The 27,976-nt window shown below is 36.5% G+C and overlaps 1 protein-coding gene across 1 annotated transcript in view; it reads right to left on the minus strand.

Moving 5' to 3' along the window:
• The window catches only part of NRG3 (neuregulin 3), a 428,288-nt gene that overhangs the window by 249,684 nt on the left and 150,628 nt on the right, over positions 1–27,976 (minus strand). The window contains exon 2 of the mRNA XM_056352555.1: positions 8,061–8,190. Coding sequence (XP_056208530.1) covers positions 8,061–8,190 — 130 coding nt within the window. The remainder of the gene's footprint in view (positions 1–8,060; positions 8,191–27,976) is intronic.

Below are 27,976 nucleotides of genomic sequence, written 5' to 3' on the forward strand. Positions count from 1 at the left end.
AAACAAATTCTTATAAATTTATAGAATATTCCTTTGCAGGGAAGGACTCTAGCATTTTGTATTTTTCCAATTTCCAGAATATACCTTTTCATCCTTTATTTAGTTCCAGACAGCATATACTGATATAACCTGATATACTGATATAACTGAAAATAACTTTATTTTCCCTTTGGAAATAGGAAACAGGAGACAGTTTCTTCCATTAACAGATCAACTTTCCTCATGGAAGTTTGTATTTTACATAGAATGGATTTGAATCATCTCTGCCAGTGGAGATACGCTATACAATCAAGATGCCTTGCTAACCTATAGTGACAAGACCCAGCTTCAAAAACACGTGTAGGCACAAGAAAAGGTGGTGATAAAAATTCAAGGTTCCACCGGCTTTACATATTCTTGCTAGTGAGACACAAGAATAAATGTTAGCACAGCATTGCTTCCCGATCTCCCACTTAGGTGCCAAATCAAGAAATATAAGAATTATTGGTAGTGGCTGGGGCCGGGGGGAAGGCTAACTCAGCTGCTGGTCTGGCAACTACATTTGCCATTTCTCTCTACTGAAATTGAAGGTTATAGTCCAGCACATCCTTCAGCTAAGTGAAGGGATCGTGCCAAAAGCAAAGGCAGCAGAACTGGGTCTCATACTCTTCCAGTCCTCCAGAAAGAGATGATAGTTAAAGCTTTCAGAAATACTTTTGTTTCACTCACATTACTGGTTGTTCTAAGAAATTATACTTCTCTTATGGTTGAGAAATAACTGTGTACGTACATAAATGAAAGAATTAACACTGATTTGACAGCTATTATCTGTGAACTACAAATGTGTGGCTTAAAAAGTAGGCGAGGGACATACTAAGCCTGTAACTACTTTTCCCATAATTCACGCTAACTGAAAATGGATTTACATTAGTCTTTTATTATTCTGGGAAAGAGAAATGAATTCCAGTTTTTCAGTCCTCCATGCTGACATAAGCTTAAAACCTATTCATTCTCTTAAGCTTCAGCATTAACTTTGGATGCACAGCTACCCAATTTCTCCTTTATTTCTTCTTCTTCCTCAAACTCTTTCAAGAATAATAATTTGAATAAGCATTTCAAACAAGATTAAATGGACTATGGATCTTGATTTATTTCTATGGACATTTTCTTATATCAAATGAATCACAGGTGAGTTAAGTTTAATTAGTGTGTAATTTAAATATCTGGGCGTAAATTTTATGTGTATAGTATTTTGTGGCTTTTACCTTATTGCTCTGACAGGAGAAGTATATCTTCATCATAACCTGAAGCAGAAGTGTAATTCATGACTTCAAAAGACAGAAATGGAACCAAGAAATTACTGTTACTGTTAACTAATCAAAGTTTTTCAAAGGAAATCATTAGGAAATCTGGTTTGTTTAAGGTGCTCAGCTGAAAGCAAGTAAAATCTGAAATACTATGAATACCAAGTACAGGATCTCAGTAGAAACTTAAAACCATCACTATATAGAAAGCTTTATTTTATGCTTTCATTTTTTCATGAAATTAATTTATCCTCCCCCAAATAATAAGATTAATAAAAGTTGTTTTCAGAAAATGTTTAAAGGATGAGAATAGATGTTCTACCAGTGACTTCTCTGGTGAACAGAGCTGCTTATGCATGCAGGAACGATACCCAGAGCAACAACAGTAATAAAGAGCAATTTATTGCAGTACTCAAAAACTTAAGCACGTGCTGAAGGGTGAATTTTTGTAAACACATCAAGGAAAACGTCTGTCATGTTTGAAATACAGACTGTTACACTGCTGCATTAAAACACTCAGTTTTGCGGATATTTGAAAGTAATTGAACTTTGTAAGACTTTTCAATTTGAATATATACATTTTTTCAAGCTGAAAGTATTTTCTGCCACAGAAGTTACAGAAGATTGAAGAACGTAAGTATCTGCTAAATGCAATAATCTAGAAAATAATCTGTAAATAAAAACTACTGTAAAATGGAGTGTTGAGACTGTGAAAATTAATCAATAATTACTTTGACAAGAAGCTTTCTTGAGAGCCCCTATCTTTGAATGTTAAATTATGAAAGCACAAATCAGGTGTTGAACACAGCCGTGTTTAGTGTACCTCTCAGATAACATGCTCTTGCACTGTTTCACCAGGGGAGGATGTTAAAAGACTCAGTCTTTACATTTAAAAACTAATTGTGTTTTATTGTAAACTCATACCACAAAATCAGACTTGAAGGGTTTTAATTTTAGAGGACTATTAGAAAAAGAAGATGGATAACCGAGAAAGTACTGTTATTATGCAGGTGAAGGTTAGTATTTGGAAAAAAACAACTTCGTTTTGATTCCAATTAACCGATCCTAATTAAATAAGCTCAAATCCTATGTGTTGATTACAGAAAATTTCAGACCAAATGGTAAATATCCTGTAAGATCAGGTAATACCAAGAAAATTACGATACCTAGAGATGTCTACCATTTGATTTTGAGATTCAGAAACCATTATTCTTCACAATTTACATCTAAAAAGGTTTAAAAGGATAAAACAAGCATGCAACAGCAAACTCATGCAATGTCTTCCCATAATTTCAAGGGGCAGGAGCTTGAAAGAGAATGCACAGAAGCAGTTTGGTTTTTAGGGGTGCTTTTTGTATGAAGGAAAAAAGTATATCTAAAACTAGATATAAAAAGCATGAGGTTTTCTAATAAAAAAGGGAAAAGCAAATTGCAGATTTGTTATTAATAGTAAAGAAATAATGGTTTTTACTTATTTGTTGTTTACTAGCACTGTCTTGAGTATATGAATATAGTTGACCTGATTCTGCCCTTGGGCTGTGCAATCCAGGTGACTGTAGTCTTGGCCAGAAATTCTGCTTCCTAACTTCTTACAGGCCAGAGTTTTGAAATGTATCACAGCCACAAGGTTTTAGGCCCACAGGCTATTTCCTTCGAGCCAACAGAAACAATTACATTGCTGAAGGCAACCACAAGTTGTGAAAGCACTGCTGAATAAGCTGGTGATAGAATAATAATGCAGTGTGATATCTATTAAAATACAGGTGCTTAACAACAGCTTGGAGCTACCTAATGTGGTATTTCAAGTTCACCTCAGCTTTTCTTAAGTAAACATGGAAGTAAAAACTGTAGCATTTCCAGCTACTGATGTGTGCAACTACACAAATATAACCTAGATATGTGCTCCAGCTACGCTCATAAATCAATAATTTTCACAACAGGAGGGCTGTTGATTGCCCTTGACATAGAAAGTATCTTAAATTTTAAGCACAGCTTTCTTCCTCCTTTAAATTCTTTTAGCTGTATGGTATGTTGCCAGCTTAATGCAACGGAGTATTTTTGATGAAGCTAACGTTGTAATACTGTAAAATTAATTAAACGCTTTATTTTTTCAGTGCTATCCAGTAGTGAGCAATTTTGGGGGTTTGCTGTATTTACAAGTTGCAAGTGCCCTGGGAAAGTGTCACTAACACAAGATGGTGGGGGACGACACACAAAATGGATTAGCTGGTACTTCAAGACACCTAGGTCAGACTGCAAAAGCCTAGGTAACAAGCCACATAACTAAAATGAGGATACTATATTTTTATCCTTTTAGATGTTTAACATTGTTAACTGCATGCATCATATGCCATGCTCAGAGCTGTTCTAAAGTCCCATTTGTTTGATCCCTTTCTCCTGCTTTTCCTGGCAGCAAGAGCTACGCCTGGATTACAGTTACTACTGTGCAAAAGACTCACAATAAAACCTGACAGTATATAAACCATTTATCCAAACTGGACTTTCATTAAATGGGAATTTAATCCTTTTGGTCTCACAACAGATTTTAAACAAAGCCGAGCAAAACTAGTATCATTTTTTAATCAACTAAGTGTAAAAATGGTAATTTTTATGCTTAAAAATGAGCAAGATCAATCAATCTCAAAATTCATTAGAGCAAGACAGATGCATCAAAAGTAGCCTGTCCTGTGAAATCTGAGAACTCTCGAATAGCAACCATAGTAATGCTCTTTAGATGTATATGTACAGCCTGCTGTAATTTGATTAACTGGGAATGATATTTTGTTTACTGTGCATTTGTGAATATGTTCTTTCACTCTCTGTTGTTAGAAAATTTATTCCGGTTTTCTACCACTTGTATTGTGAAGGAGAGATGAAGGACAGGAAGAAAGGACAAAAGAATCTCTCATCCAGTGTATTCAAATCAATAAGGAGGACATTACAGTTCATTGCCAATGCCAAGATTTCCAGTGCATATACAATAGTCTTAATGGCTTCTTTCAGAAGAGAAATTTAACAGCACAATCCTCTTCTCCCCTCAAAAGTTTTAGCCACTCATTCACCCAGTGTTTTCCAGTCCTAAATGGGTAATCAGAAGAAAATGAAGGGGCTAAAAAGAAAAAAAAAAAACCCAACAAGTAGGATTCACGCAAAAAACCCACCCAAAACAACAACAAAAAAAACCAAGACACTCCCCCCAAACCCACTGTCACTTGAGATAGGGTCTTTGAAGTAAAATTGTAAAGACAAATCCTAAACTACCTTTTTTTTTTTTAAAGCCTGCATTATGTAATACCCAGTTAAATGCTGACATGTCAGTGTTGACTGTCTACTTGATTTGTTTTGTGTAAACAACAAATAAAAGCACCCTCACTATTCAGCTTAAATTCTCAAGAAGGCAACAGGGAAAGAAAACCGAAAAAAAATCCACCAGCATATGGAGAAGCTAAATTTGATGTTTCTCTACTGTTGACCTACCCTATCCTTAAAACAAGCCTGTGTTAAACCATTCACAAAAATAAATACTGAAGTCACACCTTTAAAATAGCACAAACAACATCCAGCGTATCTTGTTATCTAACCACGCAGGAGAACTCTGCCAGTTTACATCCCCAGGAAATTTTTTATCAAGAGACAGGGAGTAAAAAAAAAAAAAAAAAAGGAATTATAGAATTCAAAACTGTAAGCGTTCCTTTTTTTTTTTTTTTTTTTTTTTTCCCTTTTCCCCTCACTTTGTCAACTAAACTAAAAAACAAATCCCATGACTTCAGGAAACCTCCACTGTAGGTGGCTAAGACTGGAAGATGCATGAGCAGGGCTGCTTCAGACTCCCTTGTTCCCAGTGGTCTCCTGCCACTGGCCTCCCTCTTGCCCTTTAGCAAGGGTGCATGCTAGTCCTACTCGCCAAAATTCAAGGTTCAATCTTAGTAAGGCATGTATCTCAAAACAGAAAAAAGTTATAAGAGCCAGTGCTCTACAACATCCAACTGCCAATGCCATTACTGACTGCTGGAGTTCAACACATGCTCATCTATCGTCACACAAGAGTATGATGAATTTTGTCAACTCTGAAAGGTGCTTGAACTGCCAGTTGAGATGTTTGCATTGACAGTGTGGTTCATGAGCATACAGAAGAGGTCCAGGATCTAACTCAAGTATATATTAATTGCTATCAAGTATCAAGTATTTTTTTTTTTATGCTTTAACAATCATTAGCATTTTTGTCCTTAAACACGTACACACAACAAGAACAACTGCCTAAGCATATAATTTACTAACACTCTTTAAACCTGAGGAAGTGGGACCAAAATTTTTTGCTACATCAAGGTCTTCGATCTGCAGCTGTTCCACATGGCAAATTCCCATTTCAGGAAATTGGTGCTCTGTTCCCAGAACATACACAAAATCAAACTCCCAATGAAAATACACAATGCAGCTTGATTCTGAGAACAAAGTATCATTTCACTCTCTAAGTCTTCATAATTCTGCATTCAAATGATTTTTTTAATTGCAACGGGAATTCCACAATGCTTTCATTCTCTCAGGGAAAATTACTTTTTTCCTACTTTGAGGGCAAATACAGTACACCAATATTGTATTTTTCTATATGCTTACATTCTAGCTGCTATTTCAGAACATGGTTCTAGGCTACAGATAGAAAACCACCTGCATCCTACTCACTACAACACTGGTTCTAACGAAGAGACACATAATCTGTTACCAAGGTAGAGATACAGAATTTGAAGGTCAAATTAAAAGGTTTCTCTTCATTAATGACATACATATCAGTATCATAAAAGTGATCCTGAACAAGCTGCTGCTTGCAGTGTTGAAGGTCCTTACAAAGCATTATGACTAGTTTTATCACCTTTTAAATTTTAAAAGGTGTCTTCTCTTGCTATATGAATTTTTATTGCTTTATACGTGTCTTTTCACGCTGCACACTTGAAAGTACCCACTGAAATAAGCAGATGTTTAATTCCCAGAGAACGTGTCAATGCCTGAAACTTGTACAAGCAATGCAAACCTGTTACACACAGGAGCCAACAGATTCACAAATGACACCCACATTTCCCTATGGAAGAAAAACCTCAAGAGAAAGCAATGAAAAAATACCACTCTGCTGGAAAGAACGAAAACCCATCACTCCAGCTTCTTTAGTTAGGGGGGAAAGCTTGGATGGAAAAAACTTCTAACCCTTAGTCAGACTGCAGCATTACAATCACAGAAAATAAACAAGAATTTGTTTATTTTTATTTATTGTATATATAAACATATTTATATGCAAATAAATAATATATATTTATTATTTAAGAGGAAAGATCTTAAAAGTCAAACAAACAAACAAACAAGAGACTGATTTCTTATGAAATAATATTTTAAATATCTGCAGGAGTATAATCCATACAGTTTACTACAAGAGTCTGTTCAAATAAATTTACCACCCTAATTAAAAATCCTCCTATATATCAATTTATCAATGCTATTAATTTGTATTAGTTTTGTGCAGTTTGAATATTCTGATCCGCTCATGACACTAAGACTGAAAATCACACACCTGCTGCTTTGATAAAAAAAAAATGTTTGGTTTTTTTTGTGAAAGTTGAAAACCTCATCATTTTTCCCATAATTAATGACTCATTTTCATAAGCATGCCATAAGACGACAAAGACGATAAATGAACGGTCACGGAAGCATATACAACTGAATGGGGAAAAATTACCAGCTTAGTATTAAAAGCAAAAATCTTAGGAATACTGTTCTAATGATAAACAGACTTTCATCAATCCTGAAATCCATAAACTTCCACTTTCAAACCAGGCACCTACAACTTTGTGACTTTTTTTTTTCCTACTTTCAGTGGGATTTAGCAGCTTAAGTCCCAAATCACTGAGGAAAGCTTCTGAATATCTTGGATGCATTATTTCTATTAGTGTTATACATGTATTTATATGCTAGTTTAGAATTTGGGCATATAAGCATCTTAGATACACCTTCTGTATGCCACATACAGTATCTTAGGAGTAAATTAAAACATCACAAGTACAGGTTTTCATTTTGGACCACTTCCGTTTAAAAGATCGTTTGAATATTTCAGAAGTATTTTTATTCTCATCTTTATGAAGATGTTACAGTATTCCTTCTGCATATCACTCCCTTTTACTGGCTGCTACATCTAGAATACTTACATCTCGAGATCTGGCTTGCTTTCTGATAGTCTTTCAAATACATTCAAGGTGGTGATAGATGTTAACAGAAGTTCAGGAGTATAAAACTGTACAGCAGCTATATAGCAGGTTCAGATGGATATTACAGTTTATTTTGTCTTTCAGTAACTAAACTTAAGAAACCCTAATTCTTAAAACTATTAACTGAACAAGTCTTACTCTCAGTCAATGAAAAGTGCATAAAGCTGTTGTCAAAGCTCCACTTTGAGCACCCAAACTAAAGGAACACTTTGATATGTAGAAGAACCTAGGATTTTAACGTGTTAAAAAACCCCAAAACATTAATCCTTACTTGTTTATATGATTACAAAACAGAATATTGAAGATTTTTCTTATCTGTAAAAATAATCAAAATGTTGCTTTTTCTATTTTCATTTTTCTATTTCTAAAGATTGCAGATTAGTGAAAAAATCAATTACCAGAGTTGCAATCAAATTGGAGGCAAATGTCATTGCTTTATAACATTCTAAGTTTGAATTTTTACGTTTTTCTAATGCTTTCTCCCTTGGACAAAAGACTTTTTTTTTCAACTTCTTCACAAATGACTTACCGGCAGTGTTTATGTGATCCTGTTAAAGTTTCAATCACAAAGCATTCCCCTTCATTGAGACAATATGCAAGATCCTTGTCTTTGCATGGCTTAAAGTGCTCAGATCGCTCAGTGGAATACGTTGTAGTATCTATGGAGAAACAAAACAAACAAAAAAAAGAAAGGCTAAATATTGGATGTTTTTAAAGTATACATTAAGTAAATTTGATCAAATTGGTCTCAGTAACATCAACTGATCAAGACAGACTAATTAATAGAAATGGAAAGCACAGGGCACACAAAATTCAGTGTAATCCCAACATTATTTGCAATGAAGCTTCTTAAAAAGATTCACAAAAGGAACCTTGTATTTGGAAATACTACCAGGAAAATGAACTAGAATACAGCAGGGTTCAGTATAATTTCAAGTACTTGTAATTTCCAAAGTATCCCTTCCAAAACGTAAGCACACCTATTTTGTATTCTTTAACCAAGAGCTATATTTTTATATTAATATACTGACATATGGTTTTTAATAAAATACTTTTCCATGAAAAAGGAGCAAAAATACTGAATATAGTAACAACCTTAAAAAAACAAACCCACAACATAAACCACACAACAAAAGAAAACAAAGCCAAAAACCTAAGGACAATGCTAATTTGAATCACCAGTCACAATAATTGGCCTAGAACTTAAATACAAGCAATGCACCACAGATTGTGTCATTTCAGGTACACTATCTGTTAGGTTTCTATAGATCTGTCCAAACACCCCAGCAACACAGTTCAAAAACCTGATTATAGTTTGGACTGTTGGCTGTAACTTTGGAATACGCAGTTACATGATGAGATTTGGAATAGGCTGACAGCACGTCAGGGTGAGCTATCATTCCTGTCTTCTAATATATCTCTTTAACCTTCCCAATCCGGTTGGATTATTCAACAATTAAGTGAAATTTTCAGAGGAAGACGTCTGATAGATATTTTAATTTTCTTCACTAAGGCAAGGTTCTTTCTAATGAAGTGTGATTTTCAAAGTAGACACTGATTTCCAGAGCACCATGATTCAATGTCCTTATACAATCTTAATTCTCAAAGTTTAAATTCCTACTCATTTTGTGGGGAAAAAGACCAGGATTTAATATACTATATGTTAAAATTATAGGTGGACGTTATGTACCATACAGACTATTACAAAATATTCTGCTGCCTGCTATCAAAGGAATGAAGCTGTGCTCAATGCACATAGAACTTTACAAATTCAAAATTATATAAACACATTAAGTTGCTCTTTTCTCATAACTTGATATAAAGTAAATAGCCAACAAGTTAATACCAAGGTGAAAATCAAAACACTGAAATACAATACACCTGTAAGTACTGTCCTGAAAGACAACTCAAGTAATTGTAAAAGTCTTTCAAAGTAACTTTTTTTTCATTCTTAGTGTATTATCTCAAATAGCACTACAAGTTTTCCTTGTTAACCAGACTAAGCAAAGGAAGATTAATAAAATATTTGAAAAGAATAAGAAAATCCACACCCTGATCTTTGTATGCAAGACTTTTTTTTTTTTTTTTTTCTCCCCACCCAGAGAGAAAAATACGGTAGTTTGAAGTTTTCAGTGGAGAGAAAAAACATCCTGGGGATAAATTTCAAAGTTTCCCTTCAAATGCTTTTGCAGATTCAGAATAAAAGGTCCTGCCATTTTCCCCCTGACAGCAATACTTACAAAAAAGTGCAGGCTATAAAAAAATTACTATGTTTTTAATAACTGCAAGCAAATCCTGAAGTGAAATGTATCACATTGAATTTTGGAAACAATACAAGATTTTTGTAAATGCAAACAGTGACAGCACATCACTGTTGACATTCCGAGAATGATCAGGTTTTACATAGCAGAAATATCTTCAGATACAAAATAGTAGCCCAGTTACCTTTTAAGGCCAGTTTTACACAGGAGCAATTAAATGGCCATTTAAAATTTGATTAGGCAAAAAAAGTAAACGGTAATCGGATATATTTCTATCCCTTTTAAATAAGGAAAACCGAAGATAATGGTATTTGAAAGCACTTTTCATAATTACAAAAGGTAATTAAAACTATTTGATGAGCAGCAGCTCAATTTGATATGGATTTAGAGAACAGAACACTTATATTTGCCAGCCTCCTCTGAAGAAACTATCTGTGCAAATACTTTTATGAAAGTAGTTGCATTATATGGAGCAAAGTAAGCAGAGATGTCCCCAGAGGACAAGAGCAAGACTAAGGAGGCACACAGGATCACAAAGCATGTCTTTGAGCCAGTGACGCAGTGAATTCTCAGAGTGCAGTGTCTGAAGTGCAGGATACTCCTCTTCTACCATAATTAATGCCAAAACTTGTCAAGGTCAGCATTTTTGAGTTTTAGATTCAAAATATATTCTTCAGAGGTTTTGTTTGGTTTTATTTTAATCACTTCTCTGTTCCGTATTATTCAAGATTAACTCACATCCACAGCAGGAACTTTTGCCAATTCAGCTGTGTCAGAGTAGAGCTAAGACTGAGCACATGACGTATTACACTGGCAAAAGTGCCACTGAAGATACAGCCACAGCATAGTTTAATTTGAGTACTAACAGAAATTACACAGGTAATTAGACTGCTCTGCTGATATAAATTGTTAACAAACTATGGCCAGCCAGTACAGCAAGCCAGCCAGCCAGGACTGGAGTCTCCGACCCTTCCAGAGGAGTGACATGGTGCTCTGCCTATGCAGAGCTGAAGTCAAAACCTTCCCCTCAAAGCCCCATCTATTTTATTTACAAAATAAAAGGACTAAGCTGTGATGCTTCATTTTCTCCACTGGGACATGATTTCAAGCTTTTCTTCCACTGTTTTCAATTCTGTCACTGGTGCTTCAAATAAAGCACAACAGTTGAGGATAACAGTGATGCTGACAGCTTATGACAGCTTTGAAAACCACTCCTTAACCTGAGAAGTATATAATATTTTGCTTGGAGTTGCTGTTTTGGTTGGGTTTTGGGTTTGTGGTTTGTTTTTTGTTTGTGCGGGGTTTTTTTTGGTTTTGGTTTTTTTTTTAAAAAAAAAGCAAACCACAAATAAAGTCTCATTATAGGTCAGTTTTAAGTTATAGCCTTTTATGTCTTGGAAATATTTGTGCAAGTCTAACCAGGCTGACACACATGGAAATATATGTCTATGTACAGCTGTCCCGTGGCCTGCAAAAATCACGTGACTTAGCTACAAAAGTCATTCACTAACATTCAAAAGCTCAGAAGCTGTGTAACTAACTGATATCCTGGATATCCCTAGAGCTGTTTGGTGTCTTCTGCTGGATATACTCACACACAGAAAACAGAGTTTTCTGAAATGTTACAATCCTCCTGTTATTTCATGTTGCACTCATGATGAAACAAACTCTTACAGCTTCATTGATTATTGAAAAAACAAATCCTAAAACCTTGCTCTAAACAGAAGTACAGAAACAACAGAAAACACTGTAGAGATTATACAGCTTTCTTTATTCTTTTTGTAATAAAAAATAAATCCTATTGTTTTATTTGCCCACCTCCCACTTTTTTTTGGGACTCCTAACAGAATCCTGAATTGACTTTTCCATGGTGGAACTGTCCTTCATAGCTCCAGAAGCCTGCTAAGTATCTACCATTCCATTGTAAAGTTTTTTGTGGGTTTTTTTTTTGTTTCTGTTTTTATAACTGATATATCGCAGGCATTCACAAAATTACTGGTACTGCCCTTTAATTTATTTCTAGTCTTTGAACAGGGGTAGCAGACCCAAAAAATTTATAGGTAACAAAAGAGAACTTCTTTTAAGTATTCCGATGTCCTTGAATTCAGTACATAAATAGCAATAACAAATAATCCATTAAAGTTGTCTTTTTTTTAATTGTCAAGTGTCCAGGTGTTTCATGCTAAAGCAGTGGGAGCTATTGATTTCTGATGGATTTTTTCCAACTAGATGAGAGTAAAGAATTTCTAGGCATTTTTTCTTTATTTTTCTTGCCTCACTTGAGCAACAAAGCTTTATGCACGATTCCCATACTCCAGAAGTAGGTATACCATTGCTAAGTCTCATATAGCACTGTTTAATCAAATGAACAAGAATTAAGTTCCCATTTCAAAGGAAGGCTTCGAGATCCTTTACTTACAAGCATGGAGTTGATTAAAAACAACAGTCCTTTGGGAACGTTGGGGAAAAAAGAAAACAGTAGAAAATGTTCAGATGTTATTTTTTTAAAGTCTAAAGCTTAGTTAGTGTTAGCAATTTTGTATTCTTGTCTCATTGAACTATTTCATCATGTTTATAACAGCACAGGATGGCTCATTATAGCTAATTTATTGAATGATCTTCAAGACATGATATAGGTATTATAAATAGTATCTCCTCTTTCAAGGCTACCATATTAATTGTTTCCAGTACTATGCTCTGATATTAATATATCTGTAATTGCAAAGGCCAAATGCAGGAAAAGAGAGAATATACGATTTAAAATATCCTGGGAAACAGCAGCACTCATGGCAGCTGTTCATGCACAGACTGCAGCAGCAGTAACCATTACCACCCGTCACATCTCTCTAGCAGCATTCTTACTGTAGAAGCAGACTGTACTGGATAAATCTCCAATAAAAAAAGTTTTCCATGCCAGCTTTAAGTGATACAGTGCTTACACATTACTGTAAGCATTTATTCCATATAGATAGCCTTAGTTGTAAAAAGAGTGAAAAAAGTGACCTAGGATAACAAGAGTTGAAAAGACCCTGCTTAACTCTTCTGAAGCCACTAGTAGACAGGCATCCAAATTTTGTAGCTACACAGTAACATTCACTTATTAACACAGGCACGGCAACTACCTAGTGCATTCCCAAGGAGGTATTTTTAAGACCCCACATTTGGTTTAAAGCCAGAGCTCATATGCTGAAAGACTTTTTAACAATACTGTATATTTTGACTACTGCTGGGTATTACCAGCTTTATAGATTCAGTATCAACATGCAAATTACTTTTTCCTTTATCTTGTTATTCATTTATAACTGATCATTTCTCTGAGAACCACCATAAAAGTGACATGCTTATTTTAAATCACTGTTCCCATTTTTAAATGCACTACAAAAAAGCCAATTACAAACAACTGGACTTGCTCTCTCAATGCAGCTCCAGTTACCAAAAAAAAAAGAAAACCAAAACAAAACACCCAACAAAAAACCCTTCTCAAAAAAATCCAATCTTTTTCCCCAATATATTTTTTTATCTCTATTGCATTCTATAAAGAAGGAAACATAAAAGGTCATTTAATAGCATATACAGAGTTAAATTTTATGTTCATTGAAGTCAATGGCAAAATATTTACAATGACTTAGTATAACAAGGGTTCCCTGTAGTTCTTAGAGAATCCCGTGGTGCTTCTCCTTATATTTTCAGATTACATGGGAGCCCTTCTAGAAAGGGACTTGCAAAAATTAAAAATACACGCAGAGCAGTTTATACATTACCTTGCTTATTCACATACCCTGAATCTTAAAACCTAAATTTTATATATAAGCCCACATACAAACCTATTTACATATAACCTAAAATTTCTATTCCTGTGCTTTTGGAAGTAAACAAAAGTTAGGTAAGGGGAAAAGATATCAAGCCTTAGCAAGATATTTATTAAGGGAGAAGAAATGGAATCCTTAAATATTACTTGCAAACGTTTGCTATGAATTAGCCTAGGCTGACGGTGACTCTTTCTTAAGTTGTTGATATTTGTACAGTAAATATTCAAGACACTCATTTTTAAAGCAAAGTAGAGATCTTCACGTTACTGCTAGCTGAACACCAGTTGGCATCAGCCATGGGAGACTGCTGGGATAATTGAATTTATTAATTCTAGTAATAAATTATGAGTAAAAACCTAAAGATATCTAGAAATTAAAATGTTATTTTTTAAAATCATAACAGGATTCTTGTTCTAAATGTACTTGAACAGTTTGCATGGATTTATCTGTGATTAAAACCCAAACCAATGAAAATATGGAAAATACTTTACTACATTTACAGAGACAGTTTTGTATTAGCTAGCAATCAAGTGCTGAATGATGATTATTCAAGCAGCTACCCCTTAGCCATTTTGTGCCAGACAAAATTTTATTTAATCCAATAACACTTTAAAGGCTTTGATTGCATTGTGATATAAAGCAAAAATGTGCTATAGATACGGGAGTACTTGTAGCTTTTCTATTATCCTTCAGATTCAATTGAACAAATCAGGATAATTTAGCAACAAACTGATAAAGCAGCAGATACATCAAAACACAGTCATCTACACTAGCTGGCTTCCCAGTGAGATTGTGGAGGTAGATGAAATTATTATCAGTGAGAGATGATCTGAATATGGAGGGGGGGGGATATTTAATTCAGAGGATTATATAAGAAAGCTCATGTGATGTTAACTCAACAAGCACTTTCCTACAAAACATTTCTCTGTGGGTACAACCAATCACATCCTGAATCAGACTGCTTTTCTCCCTGTATCACCAGAACACAGCATCACATCCACAACTGCACAGAAACAACAGCTCTAGCTCCGAAATGTACACAAAATTAGAGACAGTCATCTCTCAAAAAACTCAGCACACACTCCCTGTCAGTCACTAAAATTAGTGCTTGAAGTGTGACCTGACTCCAAAATTAGTACTTAAAGTATGAACTTGTTCCATAAACGTTTCTCACATTTTCCAAATGCTTTATCAGTTTGAACAGATGACACACAAGTACTAATCCATATCTTGAAAAATGTATTATAGGATTTTCAAGCTACTAGTGCATTAATAGCAAAATATCACGCGCTATTAGACAGCTGTTTGCTTACTGCAAAACTCTTATGTACTGAAGTACGTATTTCGTGACTTAAAAACAACAAGTCAAGCAAGCACTGTTTCCAAAAACAATGCACAAAAAAACCCGCCCACCTAACCGTATCTTGCAACTGAAACTCAAAAGCAGAAAACCAGATAAGGCTAGCATCCCTCCAGAATGCATTATCTGATCACATCTGTCAGAACTTACATATTGAACCCTGAACACCAATGGCATTAATTTATACACGTGCAGAATTGCACATCAGAGGGTGCATTCTCCTGTACAGCTCAAACTGAAATCAGTGAGAGCTGAACAAATGGGAGATGACTCAGTAGAGAGCCCACAAGACACAAAAGGCCAGGGTTTTTCAGAAGTTCAACACCTAGGTGCCAAAGACACAGGAGTGACTAAAACTCTAAAAGGTTTGAGCTTTCAATGTGAAGAGTTATTTTGAAAATTGAGTCGTGACAGTTCTGATGGGCACTCTAGGGGCAGAGTGCTTTTGCCAATCAGACATGCATTCAGGTGTCTTTTGATAGAACTTCCCATTAATTGATCTAAAAAATTCATAGAGGAACTCAGTGAAAAAGCAGCATACTCGGGATGGTGCCAAAAATGGATCCATCACCTACACCACGGCTTCTCTCTCCTTTGACCACTAGCAGTCCCTCCCACCTCAGTATACAGGCATCACTGGGGTCACCAATACCCCTTGAGACTGGATGGCACCAAAAGAAACACCCTTTTGGGAATGAGGAAATAGCTCTAAGAAATAGTCCCCAATACAAGGAGAAACTGAAATACAGTTAAATTAAGTGACTTTGCAGCACAAAAGCAAAATAAGTTAGAGAGCGCTAGAAGGGGGGGGGAAGACAGACAGACGAGCTAGAAAGGGGAAAAAGAGGTTTCTAGGGTTGCAATCAAAACTTAGAGAAAAAAGAAACGACTTGAAGAAAAATTCTGCATAGGTTAAAAGATGCTAGAATAAAGCAAGTGTAACACACTACATCTTTGGAACCACCAGTGGTCTGCAATTAAAATGAAATAACTAAGAAAAAAATAGTCACACAAAACCTAATGTATCAAACCTAAAGTAGAGAACATCAGGAAGTTTATGATTAGATATTTTTGGCTCAGTTTGGCTACTGAAGAAAATCTTAGTTTCAAGCAATGACTAGTCATTATTTATCAAGAATAGTAATAAAAATAAAGTTGCCGTAAACAACTCAAAATCATGTTCCTTTACTTTTTGTGCTCAGAACCTAGCGATCTCAGGACAATTAAATCTCATTGCCTAGGAAGGAGCGTCACTTTAACTGGATTTGCTTAGAGCTCCTTGTAAATAATTTTAAAGTGAAGATTTTCATATCTTTACACTTTCACATCCAATATATTTGGAAATTTAAAGAAACCAGCCACTAACAATCCTGACAAGGCCAAGGTTCTCCATCCCTTCTTTGCCTCCATCCTTACCAGCACAGCTGGACCTCGGGGTCACAAGATCAAGCACCATCAACAACAGTGTGTTGACCCACCAGCTGTGGAGGAAGGACTGGTCTGTGGCCTTTGCCAGGCCACTGCCTATAATCTTTAAAAAGTCCTGGTGATCAGCGTCACACCTATCTACAAGAAGGGCTAAAAAGAGGGCCCAGGAAAATACAGCCCCATTAATCTTACTCCAGTCTCTGGGAAAGTAATGGAGCCAGGCCTCCTAGGAACCGTCACAAACCAAAACATGGAGCAGACTAGTGGGAAAAGCCACCACACGTTTCCCAAGGGCAACTCATGCCTGATAACAATGAAGTAACATGTTCAGTCAGCGAGGGGAGAGCAGTGGGCCTTGTTTACGTGGGCTTCATCACAGCGTGGGACACGGCTCCCTGCAGCCTCCTGCCAGGCTCCCTGGGCGGGCGGTCCATGAGGCGAGCAGGGAGTGGGCGGCAGGGTGGCAACCAGCAGCTCCCACTCAGGCTGGCAGCCCCTCACATGTGGGGTCCCCAGCATTGACACCAGGCCCCGCGCTGCTCAACATCATGAACGACCTGGGGAGGTGGGATCTGAGAGCACAATGACGCTAAACTGGGCGGTGAGGTGGATGAGACAGAAGGGAGAGCCACCTTACAGGGACAGGCTGGAAGAGCAGGGAGGCAAGAACTGTGTGAAGTTTAACAGAGACAAGGGCAGAGCACTGGCACCTGGCATGACATAAACCACGAGCCCAGTACAGGCCAGGACGTGTGGCTGGAGAGCAGCCTTGCTGAAAGGCACCCAGGGGTCCTGGTGGACAACAAGCTGAAGGTACATCAGTGGCACGCTGCTGTGGCCACGGAGGCAAATCAGACCCTGGGCTGCCCGTGCAGGGGCATTGCTAGCAGAGAAAGAGATGTGATCATTGCACCCAGTGCTTGCGAGGCTGCACCTGGATACTGTGTCCAGTTCTCATCCCCATATTTAAAAGGAAACAAGGACAGATGGAGAGTCCGAAGTAAGGCCATGAAGATGTTCAAAAGACTGGAGAACCTGCCTTAGAAGAAAGGCTGAAAGAGTTGGGTCCTTTCTCCCTGGAGAAGAGAAGGCTCAGGGGGAACTCATCACCATTTTCCAATACTAAATGGCAGCTACAAAGAGGATTGAGACTTGTTCTCCACAAGGAGCCACATGGAGAAGACAAGGGGCAAGTGGGAGAGGTTTCATCTTGGTGTAGAAAAGGCAATTTTTAAAAAAAATCCAAAAATAATTCATCACTGAAACAACCTCCCCAGCGATGTGGTTGGAGACCCCATCACTGGATGTTTCGAGACACGACTGGACAGGCTGCTAGATAAACTCATTTAGGCTCTCTTTTCCATGAAAGGTTACACCAGATGATCTTTTGAGGTCTCTTTCAGTCTGAGCTGTTCTATGCTTCTATAGTTTATAGTTCTTCTGGATCATTTACAATCTCCTTAATGTTGTACAGGAATTATCCAGTACTATGTTTTCCAACATTTAATAAATCACTTCTTCCAGTCACTGACAAAGTACTGTAGGCTAAAAAATAGATACCTAATGGAATAAAAGGATTATACCAGTTATATAGGGAAACACTTCACATTGCAATGTAAAAGTATTAATTATCAAGAAGCTATGAGTAGTTGTTTGACTGGCAGTATAATGCTCTTTCTCCAAGGAGCTGAAATAGGTCAAATAACGCATTGAACAGAAATTATGGAAATAAGAAATGCAATTTTAACTCTAAGCTTGGACATATTTCTAAGGCATGCAATCTAAAATTTATTCACTACTGCATTTATCATTTTGACATCCTTGTGGTGCGGACATGCAAAGTCAGGCTATGAAGCATTAACATTATTCTCAGCACTTCCTTTCATAAGGAAACCCATATATCCTACATTACATTTTTTTAATCTCATTTCCTCACCTTGATTCTTTTATTTCAGTCTTCAAGAACAGAAAGAGGATAGGCATGAGAACGTAAAGCGTCTTTGCAAGAGTTTATTCTGTAGTGCTCTGTTCCTGTGTACAAGCTTACCCCACAAGATTTCTCTTGTTCTTTTTCTTAGGTAAGGAGAACACTTTTCCATCTGTTTCTAACGCAGCATCGAGAGAATTCCATGTGTTGCAAATCCCCTTGACCTTACTAGCAGTATACAACAGTAAACTGCTCAACTCTATACTTGCGTTAGAAAATGCTAGCCTAGTTAGATATATAATTTATATTCACAGTGCCTCAACATAGCAAAGCATCAGTGAACTGTGGTAAGGAAAAATCTCATGATAAGGTTTTCATGTGGGCAATCTACAACTTCAGAAACTAGACTTCAATCAACAGAACTTGAGTTAGGTCTGAACTTGACTAGAGGTGTCTAGGGTATCATATCTAATATTAAAAGATAATCATAATGTTTTGATATTTCACAGATTAATATAAATGTTATCCTCTTCTGTTTCATAAATTCTTAGCCTTTCACTTGCATTCATATCAGGTTTAGCTGCATCTCCCTTTGGTCTTAGATATAACAAACAAAATTATGTGTTCAATATCTGTGATTCAAATCTAAGTTATCGTCTAATAACCGAGACATATTTTTCTTATAAATTCTCTAAAGTCGAGACTATTATGTTGGCAGAAAAGGAGTTTAAAATAGTTGTTAATTCTTGGCTTGGCTTTTACTCTTAGAGGAGAAACAGCCTTTGTGCAATAAACCAATATATGTATAGTTTTGCTAACCATGAACAAAAAAGCAAAGGGAAGAGATAACACGGAGTTTGCAACTATAAGGAAAGATACTTTTGTAGAGACACAGTATAATTCACTCCGATATCTCGGGACCATGACCACTATGAACAGCATTCAGTCAGGGCTCCTGTTTGTCACTTGTTTCCACAAGTCACAGTGCTCTGTAAAGTTGCATTTGGAAGCACGCTCTCTACATCCAATATGCTCTATCGTTCTAATTTTATAAGCTGTCAGCATACCATGAATAAAAGTAGCACAAGTCTCATATCTTATCGATTCAGTGCTTGATTAGCAAGTTTCATAAGATGTAATTATTAGGTAAAATCTGCATTTCCCATTTCAGGTTAATTCATTAATGTTGATTTTATGGTAAAAATTAAAATATATTTTCTTCCTAGAGTGCAGGCTGTTTACAGCACAGCTGACTGGCAGGCAAAAGAAACATGCACACAGCTCTTTTATATAATACGGCTGAGAAGACTATAAAGTATTACAAACTCAATTAACACAAAAGCTAGCTACCAAAAGGAAGTCTAACTTATTTGCCTACCACATTTAGGAATCTCTACAGCAGCTATATCCTACCACAATTATCAGGAGAGGAAATTTAATTCAATCTTTCAACAGTGACAACAAGCTAATAAACTCGTAAGTCATTCTTATACCTCTTCTGTGCATCTTTCAAGTTCTGCTAGCTCCTGAGAGTGAAGCACCAGAAGCACACAAAGCACTCAAGCATTATCAAGCATATATGAATTTATATATTATATAAATATATATTCATATATACGAATAAATGTAAGTCTGCATTTATTCACCGACTTAAAAAAAAAGTGCTATGCAGTAAAATATACTCTCTCAGCTTTTTACAGTATAATCTTCTTGTTTCAGTACGATTTTTGATTTTTTGGTTTTAGATAACAGAGTCAGCCTTTATAATGCATCATTCAACAAGATAGTTGTGGAAGCTATGATTAAGAACATTCCAGTAATTATTTAACTCTACCGAAGATCAAGAAGAAAAAATGCCCCTGAGAAGTAATACTAACTAGAATTTTAAAGTTCTTAAACCCATTCAGGTTAATTTTCTATTCATTCATGACTAAATAAATTTTGTAGGTCTTATGCTTTGCCTTCCCCCCTTTGTAATATTTTTGAGGAATTATATTATGTATTTTTTAATTAAAGTTTAAAACCCCAACTTTCATTTCTTGTACCTGACAAAGAAGTGTAATTGAGGGAAAAACAAATAGCCAGTTTTTCTCTCCAGTGTTACACAAACTCAGAAAACACAAGGTCTACAGGGTGGGCTTCTAACAGTATAAATTCCAATGCTACAGAAGCCTCTAGTATTTATTCACACTAAAGTTACAATGACAACAGTATGACAAAGAGACCACTACTTGCATCTCAAAAACAGTAAAGTCAATGTTAAAATCAACAAATTTGCACTGTTTTCCCCTACTTTGTATTAGAAAAGAAGAGGAATGAAGTATCTGTAGCAGCTTCTCTTCTCACTCCAAGAAACACTAAGATACAGTCTCACCCTCTCCACTCTGCAATTAATAGGTTTAGATAATACAGACTAAGAAGAATTGTAGCGAGCATCTTTCAGTAAAACTGTCTTTGCAAGAAACTAGCCTCGAAGTAGAAAACAAAAGTATTCCTCAGCTGTCCTACACTCCTGCATCAAATACACAGTAACCTAGGCATCTACCAGTGCTAGTACAGAACATGAGATTTCACATATTGAAGTTGCATCCTTGTTTTACTACACAGATTAATTCAGCATATAATTGAAATTATTATCTCCTACCTTTACCCATGAGAAATTTGGGTAATATCACAAGCGCTTTGTGTCTCACTGTACCAGTTTGATGGTTGCAAAGCAGTAAGCTTTCCACTGCTAAACAAAACAGCTTGAGGTTCAACAAATCAGCAGTGTTGGCATCTGATATAGCTGAAGTAAGGGGGAGGAGAGTAGTTGCAGGATGGCACTGACAACTTCATTTCCACTTCTGTGCAAATTAAATGTAGGCTGGGGCACAGAAATGGAATATAATTAGACAGAAAAAAGTAGGACTGCAGGCTCTGGTTGACTAAAAATATTATTACAGTAAAGAAAAAGCAAATTAAACTAGTCGTTTAACTTAAAAACTGCAGCATTAACAATGCTCATAGAACTACAGGAGAATAGCAACACAAGTCCTGTTCTGGAAACCTCCAATGGAAACCTAATTCCATTTCACAATCTCTCCATTGGAAAATGCATTGTATTCAACTACTCTAGTGCCACCACACTGGAGAAAAACATAGACAGAAGCAACAGCTGTGATCACTAAAATATGAGCATATAATGTGAGCAATTAACAGCTGAATAACAAAAGGTAACAGAAAAAGTGCATCACCCTCTTTTAATGGTTTCTAATTCTTCTTTAATGCTAATATATACAACATATGTAGCTACGATGGAATAACTGTTGTAACTTATATCACTTACACATCTTTCAACCTGCTAACCAGAAAAGCAAGCACAATATTTTGCAATCATCTATTGTATTAGTCTATTTTTAATGACATTTTATAACTAGTAGGAGATTTATTGTCTACTTGGAAGCTGCCCAATAGGCAGCTAACATATCATTGCTGCAGCTGTCTCTGAATCTGTCATGTTACAAAGCTGACTCAGACAGCAATTTTGTGCCAGAATATTTTTGGCGGCAGTAGCAAAAACCCTAGTAGTATCCCCTCTGGAGAGCACAACTGCTACTCTTGGAAGTGTGGAAAAGGCCAAGAAAAAAAAATAAGTCAGCTGATAAATCAAATAAGCTGGTTCCAAAATACTTCAGTAATCATTGTCAGAAGTTCACAGGAGATGAACCCTAACTAATCAATTCCTCCAACAGCATCCCATGTCAACTTTGTGGAAATAACTCCAGACACAAATACTTGCTATTACAGTATTTCTCCCCCTCCTCTTCCAATGAATAATTTTTTATTTTGTTTCCCCAGCCATGCTGTTCTTTAAATAATTCTCAAATAATGTTGCTGAGGTCACACATGGAGACACTTAAATATCTGAAGTTTTAAATAATGGAGAAAGTGGATTCAAACAGTGTGGTTCTTCACAGCAATATATCACCTAGATCATACAGGTTCAAGTTTAGTGCTCAACTGGGAGAGACAAGAGACAAATGCCTGCACGAACCAAGATGCATTTGATTCTCAGCCATTCCCAAGGAAACATGAAGAATAATTCCTTTACAAACCATCTGCCCTGCTGTTCTCCTATGTAAATCTTCCCGAGGCAACAAATACTTTATTTGTACAAATTCTGACCAAGGATAACATGAATAGCACAGAATGAGAGAGCAGGAAAAGAAGGGAGGAAGAAGAAAAAAAAAGTAATTCAGATGCTAATGCGTAATTTCTCCAAATTTATAAGACACAGGGCAGCAAGTTTTAAAAGCAACATAAAATAGGAGGAAGCAGAATGAAAATAAGGAAAAAAACAAACAAAACCCAGTGAAAATTCAGGATGCCCAAAGAAAACCTGCTCACACAAACAGGACTCTTCAGGAAAGAAACATTGAGAATTAAAATAAAATTTTAAAAATGCCTAAAATCTCTATGTAAGCCTACCTTTTACATAGCAGAGACATAACTTGAATACCTCAAGACTGCAGAAGTATAAATCAATCGAATAGTAGACTACATTGTTTTTAAATAGCAGGTATATATTTAGGAATCCAATATTTATTTACATATTTTATCCACTTATATCCATATACAAATATAATTTCACAAATCAGTTGACGCTTCCACTTATACCCCAGTTTAAAGCAAATAAAGTATATCACTGCTTTCTCTCTAGTTAGACTTGCCTATGAAGCCAATCCAATATGAAACCAAGGTTACCAAAAATCACTTGTTAAAAAGGGAAAAAGTCCTTTTAACACCTAAGCCTCGTTTGGAAATGCTCATTCAGCTTGAAATTACAGGGTGTTTCATTGTGAATCTGGGTTTCTACTGATTTATTTTATTTATTTCTTTTTAAGAGTTATTTTTGCATTGCCTCAGTGTTCAGTTTGTTTTTGCCAACAGTAAATTTAGATTGAATGCACTCAGAAACAGCAGACGACATGTGATGCTTTGGACCTAATTAAAACTTGAGCAAAAGCTTGGAAAACTTGGGGGTATGGGGAATCAGAGTACACAATCAGAAGTTCTCTGGCATATAAGCAAGTGAAAATCTTTGGCTTCAGTAGTGTGTTGGATTGAATGAGCCATCTTTTGCATAGGAAAAAGCTTCATTACTGCAAGAGTTGTTTAAACAGTTCCCATGCCAGCCTCCTTGAACAGCCACTGGCATGTATAAGAGACACATATGTCCCTATCTAGGAGAAGGGTAGAGTCAGAATGTCTTTCTTCCAAGCTGATCTCATTTTTGCTGCAACAGCCTCTGCGGGGCACTGGAAGTTGGAGTAGGCTAGAACAATTTTCAGATTATCTAGCTTGCATGAGCAATGTGGCTAGCATCTGGTGGCTCTAAAAATAAATATTTTTTTTAAAAAAAAAAAATCAATCCTGAGATGGTGGAATTAATGTTTTGCATCCCTTTTGGCAGCTTGTATCTCTCCATTTGCCAGCTACTCTATTTTCTTTCTATTTTCTCTGGCTGAGTATGTTTCATGATTATTCAGTAGATTTATGTATTTTCTTATACTATTGCCTTAGTAATGTCAGACATCCAAGATAATAGTTCCTGCTAGCTAATTCCCTTCTGACTAGATGACAAGGACTTCAAAGAAAAAAAAATGATCATCCTCAGTCTTTATTATCCAACTTTCCCCATTTGTGCATACACTGCATGTAGGGTTTGTTTGAGGTGGCAGATAGAAAGGCAGGACACAGAGCACATCAGTATCTGCAAACCCTGTCAGTGCAGATGAGCTGTTGGAATTCAGTATCCAACACCAAAGGAGCTGTACGCCCTGCCATGCACTTAATCATAAAGGCCAGTAGACTTATGTACAGAGTACACACGAGATATGGATATCACTGAAAAATCTCTGCACATTTTAGGGGTATATCAAAGGTAGATCAGAAGGAAGTAGCTTTTGAGTACCAAGATCTGAATCACACCTGAACTGAATATTTAACAATGAAAAGTTTACAGAATCACCAAAAGCCAGCATGGAAAAAAATTAAGCTTTTCAGACATCTTTAAGGGCTGGACAAAGTCTCAGCAGGTATCAAAAAAGCCCGCAGATCTGCCTGTCCATGATGCATACATCATGGCTACTCAGATTAATCTCCAAGTATGGCTAATAGTTGATATGTTCCAAGAAACATTTTAAAGATCTTTGCATTCATAATTAACTTAAACACTGCCAATTAGTGTTGGTAATGATTGTGTCAGAAAATAAACAGATCACTGATGCTGTATTTTTCCATGACAACACAACTGCACATGCATCATGAGAACGTGCCTCTAAGAACTGTTTCTTCATACACCACTTTTCAGTTCAGAACCTGCAGTACCTTCTGTATGCAGCAATGCAACGTGACAACTTCTGGAGATTTCCCTAGGCTCACACTTCATCACAGCATTATCAAGCAGATGCAAGATTTCTGAGGAGAGCAAAAAAACAGGCAAACAGCTGAAAGCTTGTACATTTATAAAATTCTGGCTGAAATTCAGCCTTCTCACAGCTGCAGCCATGTTCATGACATTTTGGAAAAAAATCTGAACTTCAGTCCTACAAAGATTTGCTTTTGTGTGCAAGTTTTTGCTGCCCTATTTTAGTGCTCAGATAGGACTCATCACATCTCTCTCTCAGGGTGAAGCTTAATTTTTAATGAATTGTAATTAAGAACTGAAGCACCACCCTCCGTCCACCCCCGCATGGCTTACAACTCCAGCAACCATCTCTTCGCTATTCCCTTTTCTCCCTCTTCAGCACGGAAGGCATAATGTACATAGTGTATGGACCCTCCCATCTCTTCATAGAATTAGACAGATGAATAAACTGGGACCAAATCAGGAAGCAATTCAGATTCTGGCATTATTTCAAAGGCTCTGTACTTTGAACATTCCTTGAAATGCCAGCGGAAATCTGAAGATCAGTAATTTTATCAGTTTTCCTAACTGGGACACATTTTACATAGTGAGAGCTTTCAAGGGTTGAGGGTTTAGCATTCTGAGATATCCTAAAAATCAGAGTACAGCAAAATCCAGGACAGAATCTGCCCTAAAACCAAGAACAGTTAAAATTCACACTGTAGATGTTAATATTCTCCATGTTGCTGTGAGCTATATTTGATATTATTTGTCTAGCACCACAGCAATGCAGAGTACGTCAAAATATGCAGGAAATCAAGATTTACTCATAGGAAATCTGTCTCCTCAGTTTCAGGAGAAAACCACAACACTTGTAAAGGTTTACAATCCATAGAGAACTACTTACGTAGTCTTCCTCTCCCATTATTATTTCCATTGTCCTTATATATGGCCTTTAATAATGGATTTATAATTGAATAATTACGCATGCAGTAATTTCAAACGTCTAAGCTTTTAGTGCCATATTCATAATCATGGCATATTAATGAATAAAACAAACAAAAAAACCCACAGCATCCTCATTTTCTCCTGCAGACCCACAAAAGGATGTATAATCTCTTTCTCATTCTCTAATTTCACAACTTCCATATTGCTTTCTTCTGGACTTGTTGACAGACACCCATGCAACTCCCGATTCCATTCTGAACTGGAGGTGTGTTATTCCGCAAGCTATCCTTCGTTGTTTTACACTTGTTAGTCTCCTTCCCATATAATTATGGCATACAGAAATCTATACACACACAAACACCGTTACACAGCATTTTCACAAGAACAAATGCCAGAGCTAATACTGAATATTGTTTGTTTGCAGCAATGTGAAAGTTTAGACTGGTGGGTGCTCCTATCTAAGTCTGATCATTTATGGAGCCATACAAGTGCCATCACTAATAACTTATAACAGTCATTTGCAGGATTTGTGCTTGCTAAACTAAAGTTGTAAGTCTGATAATAATTCACTTGGATTTTAATGAAGTTTAAATCTCACGTATGTATGCATGCATACAATTACATATATGGACTCTGGCTTGCTTGCTTATGAACACATCAGTTGCTTGGGTTAAGATTTACAGGGGGGATCACTGGTAAACAACTTTGGAATCTCATTTCCATTTTAACTGGGAAGAGGCAATAACGTAAGGAAGACTAAATAATTATTCTGTGCTTCTGCTAGCATTTTAACTATAACATTTAACACCTCCCAACCCAGAGCTCTGTGGACCTCTGGCAATGTTTGTATTTCAAAGACTACAAGTTGACGTAGAGGTACTAGAAAAAAACAAAAAAACCCCAACCATACAACAAAAAGCTACTTCATTACTTTCAATCCAAACAATAAACATGGTATCTTAAAGACTTCAGCGTATTAGTTAATGATCTTAAATCTTTCTAATTATATGAAACATTCTGAGATCTACTGTTTGTCTCTGGGTTCATTTGTCATGATCTAAACTTTCCTATTCAAGCAATGTTTATAAAACACTGTTGATAGTAGTTAACATGCTGGGCTTGTTTTAATTTAACTAGAGAAGGCACAGCTCTGTATAGATAGCACCAGAGAAAATTTTATTCTACTAGATGCAAGTTTAGTTAGATATTCACTGGGGGAAAACCATCTTGAATAAATGTCTGTATTATCACAGCTCCTTGGCCTCATTGACTGATACACTACAGGACTATGAAGGGGGTGTAAAGCATATGAAAAGAAAAATCACTCTTTTCAGCCCAAGTCTGTTTAGAAAAATACGAACAAATGTAAGTAGCATCATTTTCCTGTTTTCTCCATCTTCATTTTGCCCATAGTTCTATAAAAAGCCTTCCAAACGGTAAAGACAGAATTTGATCTTTGAGCACATCTTTTACAGAGATTTCTGTCCCTACAAACTCAAGGCTAAGCTTCTGCCACCCCAGAGGCATTTGAAGAAAAAAAAAAAGGGGGGGGGGGGATGGGGAATTAACAACTCTAATATCTCAATAATGTTCATGACACAAAGCAGCCCAAAGTTAAGAGAGCTGAGGCGGGGGGGGGGGGGGGGGGTGGGGGGGGGTGGAGAGGGAGTTTAGCCTATTTTTGTATTTTTGGAAGAACAGTTTTCCAGAAGTGCCTTTTTTCCCCTCAAACAGGATCACTTTTGAACAGGAGGTTCCAGCCAAGCTCTTACTTGGACCACTCCATGTACAGCAGTGACAGCAGCTTCTGGCAACCTCCAGTACAATTAACAGGGAATCACAACAAAAAGCCAGTTTGTTGGGTTTTTTCTCCCCTTTCTTAAAGAAAGTACACTGAGACAGACCTTGTCCTGAAAAAAACAACCTACATCAAACTAAAGAGGAAAAAAGAATCATTATTAACCTTCAACAGAAATAGAAGTGAACTACAGAGAAACTTAATGACTCACTGGATGTGACAGTGTTTATAGCAGAGCTAGGAAATAAACCAATACCTGAACCATTCAAGATCTGCTGTCTCATAAATTTAATTTTCATTCTCACTAAAGCTTTAATAAATGAGAACGCGCATCCCAAACACCAGACCTTCACAAGACTTGGGTGTAGTCAGAAGTTCTTTAAAATGCTAAAGTAATACTTCGAGATCCGTAAAAGTTACTGGGAATTAATCAGCTATTTCTCTCTTCCTGAACTACAGAAAACAAAGTCACAGCATCAAAGTCAGAAGGGACCTTGGGAGCTTAGCTAGACCAGTATCCAAG

This window comes from Falco biarmicus, chromosome 9, assembly GCF_023638135.1.
Source record: "Falco biarmicus isolate bFalBia1 chromosome 9, bFalBia1.pri, whole genome shotgun sequence".
Taxonomy (NCBI): domain Eukaryota; kingdom Metazoa; phylum Chordata; class Aves; order Falconiformes; family Falconidae; genus Falco; species Falco biarmicus.